The sequence below is a fragment of the Budorcas taxicolor genome, chromosome 17 (assembly GCF_023091745.1).
Source record: "Budorcas taxicolor isolate Tak-1 chromosome 17, Takin1.1, whole genome shotgun sequence".
NCBI classification, from domain to species: Eukaryota; Metazoa; Chordata; class Mammalia; order Artiodactyla; family Bovidae; genus Budorcas; species Budorcas taxicolor.
The window spans coordinates 5,538,818-5,548,868 of NC_068926.1; the positions used below are offsets into that span (position 1 = coordinate 5,538,818).

Consider the following 10,051-nt stretch of genomic DNA (forward strand, 5'->3'; position numbering starts at 1 on the left):
TGGGTTATACAGTCCATGGAATTCTCTAGGCCAGAATATTGGGGTGGGTAGCCTATTCCTTCTCTAGCGGATCTTCTCAACCCAAGGATCGAACGCAGATCTCCAGCACTGCAGGCGGGTTCTTTACCGGCTGAGCCACAAAATGATGATGAGGTCATCAAATATTTATTGAGTACTTTGTAAGGTGCTAAACACTGTGCTAAGTGCTTAACACGCTCTCACTGAATCTCACTGAATGTGCCATTATTCCACATGCTGTAGGTACCTTTATTTTACAGAAAAGGGGGCCAAGGCTTCAAAGGCTTAAGCGAACTACCCAGGGTCACCTTAAGTGCTAACTGGGAGTCACTTGTCAGTTCAGGTGTGTCTGGCACCAAGGCCCATCTTCTCCCACTGTGATAAGCCCTTTATTTTACTGATAAAGAAGTAGAGGTCCTGAGAGGTTGAGACCATGATCTCTCTCCTTCTTTTGTTTTTTTTACATTATATCTTCTCAGTAATTTGTTTATTCCCATGCATTTTGTCAAGTATTTTCTGGCCTCTGTGCATCCGGCCAATGTGTCAAAGTGATAAAAAGTTACTAGATTTTTAAGCAACTAGAATAAGATTTCAGTTTTTAAAATTTGTAGTGGAATCACTTGATGGGATTTTTAGTGAAGCATTTTCTACCAGACTCCTACAAGGGAGACACTGTCTCCCATGTGCTATTAAAAGTTGGACCTTGTGACCACCGTCTGACTATGTTTTTCTTTTGGAGAAGCCAGAGGGGCAGCCTGTGACTTCATGGGGAAAACAGCCACCAAAGATCTACCCAGCATCATTTTTAGTTCTTTAATTTTGGTAAGCTCACATTTTTAAAAGAGACTAAATTTGTCTGATTTATTCCAGAAGTATATATTACAAAGCATTCAAAGGCAAGTGAAAACTCAAGGGGTCAGAGCAGAGCTGGAGAGCTTTTCACAGAGACACCATTTGGGAGGTAAGCATTTCTTCTGGAAGCTTCAGTTAGTGTATTTTTAGAAACATGTTCCCATTCTTTTCATGATTATTAAAAGCATAACTAATTAGTATAAATATTTTTTGATATTAAATTGACATATCATCGCTAAAATTCCTCTTTATTTTTTTTAAACATTTCAAGTGACGGAGGATATTGTCAAGTCTTGGAAGGATTCTACCATTTTCTTCTCCACCCTAAAGAGACTTGGAAATTAGCGGCTGACGTTTTGCATGAAATTTCTGACTGCTTTTCTTCTTATCTCTGAGGGCTTCTGTGGAGAATTAAGAGGAGGTTGAATGCGCGCATGGATAAAATGGATCATCTTAAAGGATTGAAGTTCCAAAAATACATCAGCAGGACTGGACAGGTTTGACATAATGAGATTTCTATTTTAGCTTGACTTCTGGAACTCCGAATAAACTGAACTGCACAAGGTCCTGGGGAGGAGGTTTCTCTTCTAAAATATTCTAGCTGCAGATAATATTTTTCTTAGTCAGATCCTTTGAAGAAATGTATTTATTCATCCATTTGCACAGAAATAAGACCATTAGACACTGACCAACTTTTAATATATGCAGTGGCTTCAAAAGCAATTTGTATCATACTGGAAAATAAATTTTCCTAAAGAAACAGACCCAGAGAGAGACAACATCTCTACATAAGCTCAGGGTGAGATGGCCGAAGCTCCTGTGGATGCCTCAACTCTGCCTGTAACTGTGAAGAAAAAAAAAAGTCTATCCATTGAAGAAAAGATCGACATCATAAATGCAGTAGAAAGCGGTAAGAAAAAAGCAGAGATTGCAGCTGAATATGGAATAAAGAAAAATTCATTGTCTTCTATTATGAAGAATAAAGACAAGGTTCTGGAAGCCTTTGAATCACTGAGATTTGATCCAAAGAGAAAAAGACTGAGAACTGCTTTTTACACAGACCTGGAAGAGGCGCTAATGAGGTGGTACCGAATCGCTCAGTGTCTGAATGTGCCAGTTAATGGCCCAATGTTGCGGCTAAAAGCTAATGACTTTGCCCAGAAACTGGGACATAATGATTTTAAGTGCAGCAATGGTTGGCTGGATCGGTTTAAATCCAGGTATGGTCTAGTATTTAGAGCTCAACCTGTAGAAGCCACAGGTGTATCAGCAGACCCTTCAGCTGTCTGGCACCAAAACATACTTCCTTATTATTTAAATGATTATCATCCTAAAAATGTTTTTAATGTAAAAGAGACTGGGCTGCTTTATCGAATGTTGCCTACAAATACCTTTGCATTTAAAGGAGAAACCTGTTCAATCGGCAAGTTATGCAAAGACAGAATAACTCTGGTGGTTGGGACAAACATGGACGGCTCAGAGAAACTTCCTCTGCTTCTCATTGGAAAAAACAGAAATCCTCATTGCTTCAAAGGCATAAAATCATTGCCTGTGTATTATGAAGCTAACAAAATGGCATGGATGACTGCAGATGTGTTTGAACAGTGGATGCAGAAGCTGGATGAGAGATTTCAAGCTCAGCAAAGAAGAGTGGTGATTTTTGTTGAATCTTCTCCTGCACACCCAGAGGTAAAAAACCTGAAGTCCATTGAATTAGCGTTCTTTCCATCATGTTTATCTTCCAAATTTATAGCTATGAAACAAGGTGTTATTAGAAGCCTTAAAATCAAATATCGACATTGTCTTATTAAGAAATTTCTGAGCTCTGTTGAAGGCAGCAAAGAATTTACTTTTTCCCTTCTAGATGCAGTTGACACATTGCATCTCTGTTGGAGGGCTGTCACCCCAGAGACCATTGTGAAGAGCTATGAAGAGGCAGGATTCAAATCTCAAAGGGGCGAAAGTGAGGAGGCAAACGCAGAGGCAGACACTGGCCTTGATTTGGTTGCCGACGCCCAGGCGGCAGGAGTGGAATTTCCCAAAGGCTTATCTGTAGAAGAGTATGCTGCCCTGGATGATGACTTAGAGACTTGTGAGGCTGCCTCCCAAGTCTCTCCAAGCGGTGATGCTGTGTGCCGCAAAGAAAGGGAATCCGAGGAAGCTGGGTTTTACACTTCTGACGAGGAGGATGACGGTGGATCTCTGGAGAGCGAACTCCCCTTACCATCAAAAAATGAGGCAATAACTGCTTTAGATACTCTGAAAACTTTTCTTAGAAGTCAAGATATAAATGATGAGCTTCATAATTCTTTAGCAGACCTTGAAATTTTTATTAACTCCTTATCATCTAAGTAATTATTTATTGTACAACATCTGAAGATAATAGAGCTTTTTATATTGTATTTTATTATTAATATTTAAGGTATGTAAAGGGAAAAATGCCTCTTAAACCTAAAAAATGCCTAACTAATAATTTTTGGTTTAATTGCAGATATCTTTGGTCTGTCTGCAGAGTAAAGTTCCCTAGGTAGATTAAATGATGAGGAAGTAAATGAAAAACATGAATTTCAATTTAGTAAGATTTGGGGGAGCAGAAAATAAATTTCACAGGCCTTATATTTGAAATATATGGCATATATGTCAAAAACAAAAAGAACTCTCCAACTATTTGATTCACACAGGTTGAACTGGTGATTGCTATTTTCTATTTTTTTCAAGTTCAGATCGTGTTGTAAGATATTTTAATTTTTCTACCTCATCTAAGAACCAAAACATCTATCTATCGGTTAGATATTTATTTTTATAAACATATACTAACTAGACTCAAGTATCAAGTGCTAATTTTAAATTATTTTCTCATGACTAGCTAGTCATCCTAATAAAAATTATGAAAAATTACTGGAAACAAATTTGACCCAATTATAAACCCAGATGATTAAAAATATGCATCTACTTTAAAATTATTTCTATATAAGGTCAAATGAAAGACTATGACCTTATCAGGTTTTCTTAAATCATCTATAACCAGAAGACGATATGGATTCTTCCTAAATATTTGTATGTATACGTGTGTGTGTTTAACAGAAAAGTATATTATTAAAATATGTATTAAATTCTTTTTATATTTTAATAAGATTACTCTTTAAAAATGTGAAGAAACATATGCAGTTACTAAAAAGGAAAATATGTAATTCTTAGTTTTCTGATTTTAAGAGCTGAAACAATCATTGGATTTTTTTTTATTTTACTGAATTTTGTTTTCAGGACAAACTGTTCTTTCAGCGTATTTTGATTTTTTTTTTTTTCAAATTCAGTGGGTAGCATTTTGGATTAACTTTCTGTATGAGGGAGTTTTGTATTCAGAATGTTTTAAAATATTGTATGAAATTATTTATATTCTATAAAATAGTCTTTAACCAGTAGAAAAATATAACAATGTGTCTGACTTTTTTGTTGTCAAATTTTAAATACATTTAAGTTATTACATCTAATTTAGTGTCCCCTTTGAAAAGTATTTTGAAAGAGTATAAAACATTATACCAATGATTTTTATTCTGAGTTATTAGTCTGCCAACACAAGACACATTTGGAAGTGACTATTTATAGAAAGTATTTTTATTTTCCACTGTTGACTTACTTTGCATTGAGATTTAGTAGTTGTTAAGCCTGAAAAATGTATTAATATTAAAGTTCCTTTTAGAGTAAAATATAGATTGTTTATATTTAATTAAAAGCATTTTTATTAATGACTTGATTTAAAATTTTAATGTGATGGAATCATGGACCTTGATCTCTCTTAAGAGCCCCACTTGAAACTAAAGTACCCGGTAAATACTGAGCCCTCAATAACTTTTTTCTCTTTCTCCACTTCATACCATTTGGATATCAAATATTTTATTTAATGATTCCAGATGACATAAGAATTATTATCTCCATTTTTACAGATGAGGGAATTAAAACCTGAAACGGTGATTTGGTTAAAATCTCAGGATGAAAACTAAAACGCAACAGTTCCCCATCACCTAGTCCTGTGTTCTGCTAACTATATACCACAATACTTCTTTTCTGTACTCTATAAAAGAAAATTCTATGGGTTTTTTCCCCTTGAACTTAGGGTTCTGAGGTCAGAAGTATTTCAGAGACTAACCTGAGTCTTTGCTGATAGCTGTATTCAGACCTCTCTCATAAGGACATTGTTGCTAATGAAATACCAGGGCTTTCTGATTTGGTACTCTGTACCATTTTAGCACAGAAGTTCGGTGGAGTTCTATGAAAATATTTAAAAACAACTTTAATCTTCCCAAAGTGTTGAAAGAACCTAGTCATTTCCTCTATATGACATCATCCATTTTTTACTTCTGTGCATAATGAATCTCAAGGTGATAAAATAAAACAAGGCTCCTATGAAGACTAAGAAAAAGGTGCCCGAGATCTAAATCAAAGGTAAACTTTAAATTGTTGACGGTGTACACAATTCCATGTAGTATACAAGATATATAGATTTAGATCATTTTCAGAACAAAACAAAAAAGTCACTTTCCCTAAGACAGCCACTACTGTCTGCCTCACTCCTGATCTATCTTCTCTATACACAGTCGCAAAGAGTTGGACACGACTGAGCCACTGACACACACACACACACACACACACACACACACACACACACACACACACACACACACACGGTCAGTACAGAGTTGGGACTGAATGTCACTTGTCTTTTCAAAGAAGAACTTGATTTACAATTCATTAGTTTTTCAGTTAAATATGACATTATTCTTCCTTACAAATTCCTGTTGTTTCAACAATGTTTTTGCCTGTTTCTACTTCATCAAGCGATACGTTTTATGTTGAATTTGGGACACTGTTTCACTCCATCAGTGAGGGGTTTGGTTCAGGATAAAAGAGGACAACGAGCAAATCAAGGCCTGTTGGGTTTTATGGTACCTGCCTGGCTTCTTATTTGGACCTAAGATCAAATGTTAAACCTCCCTTTTAACTTATACAAAGCAGAAAAATTGGAAGGGGAAGTAAAGTAGGAGAGGAAGAGTCAAAGGAGAGCTTGCAACACAAATGCCTCAGATTTTAAAAGAAGCCTTTTCAGTCCCTCTTCCAGCAGGGGCTCCGTAGAAACTGGCAGACAGAAGTTTGCCCTCAGGGAAGATAACTCCACAGGTCTGCTCAGAGAGTCAGAGTCCAGTGGTGGGTTGCATCTTTGTCAGCACTAAAGGTTTTCCAGGCTAAGTGCAGGCAGCTACCCTAGTTGCTGGGAGGAGATCTCTTGAGAGAAAGGGGCCACAGTATGCATACAATTAAGTTCTCAGAAAACATTTCAGTCACCGGATATATTAAATCTAGTCAGAGTCCTATCCTGTCTTGCAAAAGACGTTTCATTTCTCTGAATCTCAGTTTCCTTCATTCATAAAATGAGACTGACACTTCATTTGAATTTATTTTGCAGATGAAAGAACAATTTGCATGTGAATGCTTTCAGCAAACTCAGAAGTGTTCCACAACTATAGCGAATGACTGAAAGGTGCTTCCAGGTTACTACTCCCAGATATGCCCAAGTATTAGTGTTGTGCTCACTAAACACCAATGAGAATTTTCTCATTGAAATTTCTTCTGTGCAGTAAAATAGGACAGTCAACATTTCTAGAAATATGCCATTTATCTGTAGAAATAAAAAATTATTTCTGTTTTGAATGAGGGAATAAGGGGACTTAGCTTCATTGATCCTCATGGAAAGCAATTCAATAAAATAAGTACTCATTGCGAAGTAGCTTTCTAAGTAGCCTGTCGTTAGCTAATTGAATTGTCCTGTTTCCTTGGGCTGTGTGTCTGACGGTAACTCAGAGTCTGGGGAAAGACTAATAAATACACTACTATTGTAATCTTCTTGGGCTGCCATAACCAAATACCACTGACTGGGTGGCTTAAACAACAGAAATTTATTTTCTCACAGTTCTAGAGGCCAGAAGTCTTGAAATCAGGGTGCCAGCTGGTCAGTTTATGGTGAGGAATTTTGCCTTGGGCTGCAGACAGTTATAATCTTCCAGATGCTCATGTGACCTCTGCTTTGTCAGTACAGGGAGAGAGAAAGTGCTAGCCCTCTGATGTCACTTGTAAGAGCACTGTCCCATTGTGAAGGACCCATCTTCATGACCTCATCTAACCCCAATTATGTTCTCAAAGCCCCATCTCCAAGTACCATCACACTGGAGAGTTAGGGCTTTAACATACGAATTCTGAGTCATCCAACTACCCCATACCGATGAAAGTACAGTTGATCCTTGAAAAACACAGGTTTGAATGGCAAGGGTCCACTTAGATGTGGATTCCTTTTGCTAAATATGTACTACAGTACTACACTGGTCCTCCATTGGTTGAATGCATGTATACAGAGGGCACACTGTAGAGTTATACACATGTTCTCAACATCCTGGAGGGTCAGTGCCCCTAACCCCCACATTGTTCAAGGGTTAACTTTCCACATATTAATCAGCTTCGTTTTCAATTTGCTATAAACTAAAAGGACATGCATATTTCGGAACTAATTAATTAGCAGTAGCTATTAGCAAAGACTTTAAAGCTTATGGAAACTTTAAGAAGAAATGGGGACATATTTCATGTCCTTGAACAAATGGGAAGACTCAATATTGAAATGTGCCTATTTCCTCCAAGTTAATTTCAAACAAAATCCCATTGCAGGTTTGTTGAAAATTTTGCAAAACATTGTTTGAAATTTTTGAAAAAATAATTCTGATTTGTATCTGGAAAAATAAAAATGTATCAATATCTAAGAAATTCTTGAAAAATAAAAATAAGTAATACTTGACCCATACCAAACATTTAAGCAATATGATGTTGGCAAGAGAATTAATAGGTCAGTCAAAAGAATGACATATGATGTCTAGAAAAAAACAATTTGCATATGATAAAAATGGTTTTTATTCAGTGGTGAAAAAGACGGATTATTCAGTAACTGATATTGAGGCAATTGGCTAAGAGAAAGGGAGTTTTTAAAGTTGTGTTCGAAATGAATCCTAGAAGAATTAAAGACTTAGAAGGAAAGAAAGCAAAAAGGAAGAAAGGAAGGAGGAGAGGAAGGGGAAAAGAAAGGACACAGAAAAAAGTGGAGAGAGAAAGGGAAGAAACTTGTGAACACTAGGGGCAAAAAAGGTACATCTTTTAATAGAGAAGATCTTATAAAAAATATGACACTCAAGAGAACACTCGAGTATGAAAATATTTTCAACAACACTGGAAGTCAAAGAAATATAAGCAAAATGGGATAGCTTTGTGGGGAAGGCTTAGCACATTAGAAAGACTATGAAGAATGATAATACTAAATAGAGGCAGGATGGAAAAATGGATGCACTGCTGTCAGAAATAAAAATTGGTACACTGTTACTATAATTATAGCTGGCATGTATTAAATGCTTACTAATTACCAAACTATTCTAAGTGTTTCACATGCTACCTCACTCAGTCCTCAGAATAATTCCAATTATTATCATTCCCATTTTACCAATGAGGAAATTTAAGTATAGATATAGTTACAGGAAATCCCATGGACTAAGGAGCCTGGTAGGCTACAGTCCATGGGGTTGCAAAAGAGTCATACACGACTTAGTGAGTCAACAACAACAGCTAATAAATACCAAAATGAAGATTTAAACATTAAAAACCTGACTGAGAAATATGTTGTACATGACAAAAATTTATCCTAACGAAACAGAATATAACAAGAATATTTGTTGTAGTGTGTATACAGGGCCATGGGATTCCCAGGGGGCTCAACGGTAAAGAATTCCCCTGCCATCGCAGGAGATGCAGGAGACTTAGTCAGTCCTTGGGTCAGGAAGATCCCCTGCAGAAGGGAATGGCAACCCGCTCCAGTATTCTTACCTGGAAAACGCCAAGGAAGCAGAGCTTCGTGGGCTGCTGTCCATGGGTCCACACAGAGCTGGACACAGCTGACTGACTGGGCACACGTGCAATGCGGGGCCATAGTCCCATATCCAAAACCTCGGAGGCATGTATGTTTCAGAATTTCCCAGGTTTGAAAAAGAGAGTATGTGCATAGACTTCATATTATATAGCACCCCTGGGAATACTACGATAGCATCCCACAACCAAACATTAATAATTTTGCAATGAAACATATTCACTTGAAGTCAGATATGTAAAGATTATAAATAGCTTAGTAGCTTCATAGTTTTTATTGCCCAATAAGTTCATGTCAGTCAGCTTTTACCACCACAAGGCTACAAAAAGGTTTTCAGAGCTCTTCATGTTTCAGAATGCAGATAGCAGATTGTAGTCCTATAATAAAACAAAAGGCTGAAAACTATCTGAATGTTTTTAAGAGAATTGATTAAATATATGTTTACATTGATGAAATATCAACATCTAAACTTTAAGAATTTTTTTTTACTGTGTGTATTTGCGAATTTGCTTGCATGAACTGAATATTTTCTAAATTCAAATTTTTCTAAATTTCAAATTCTGGAACTAAAATCTTCTGATTCTCCTTGTTGAACACCTTACTGCCACCACAAGGCTAGGAAATTTCTTGCCAAGTAAAACAGAAACTATACATAGTATTGAATTGGTGAAAAACTAGACTTACTGGTTTAACATACTATAAATTATAATATATGTTCATCTTTGGGCATAAGCCCAATATAAGTCCAAAGAAATCAGATTCCTTGATCGGAGAACTCTTGGCCAATGTATCAGGAAGAAAAATCAAAAGAATAAGAGCCCTATTTCATTCCACTTTTACTTATTTTTTTCTGAGTCATCAAATCCCAACAAGATCATGTTTTGCTTTTTAAAGGGCTGCTGTTTAATCCCATTATATCTTTCCAAGAGTACCTATTAAATATAAGCAGGTTGTTGATATGATTAATATTTGCTCAATTGGGGAACTCAGTGATATTACATATAGTCTTGTTTCCTGTAATAGGCATAAAGACCAGGTTTTGTTTTGTTTTCCTCTAACTTCCTCTTTAAATGCCACTAAACTCCCCTGTTGTTAATGCAAAGTCACACCAGTGTTGCTGGCTGATGCCACACCTTATTTTCCATATTGCAAAATAGATAACTCAGCCTGGAGATAAGAGTCATTTTCATGTTACTACCTGCCCCACTGAGCAACCGCTTCCAAAAAAAG

The 10,051-nt window shown here is 36.5% G+C and overlaps 1 protein-coding gene across 1 annotated transcript; it reads left to right on the forward strand.

The window, feature by feature from the left end:
• The first annotated feature begins 1,674 nt into the window (after nt 1-1,674).
• On the forward strand, nt 1,675-3,225 carry TIGD4 (tigger transposable element derived 4). Its single transcript, XM_052655188.1, has one exon. It carries the CDS (start codon nt 1,675-1,677, stop codon nt 3,223-3,225), a length of 1,551 nt encoding a protein of 516 aa, XP_052511148.1.
• The last annotated feature ends 6,826 nt before the right edge of the window (nt 3,226-10,051 follow it).

Excerpts from the sequence above, each read along its gene's own strand:
- TIGD4 (XM_052655188.1), top strand. The coding sequence starts at position 1,675 with ATGGCCGAAGCTCCTGTGGATGCCTCAACTCTGCCTGTAACTGTGAAG.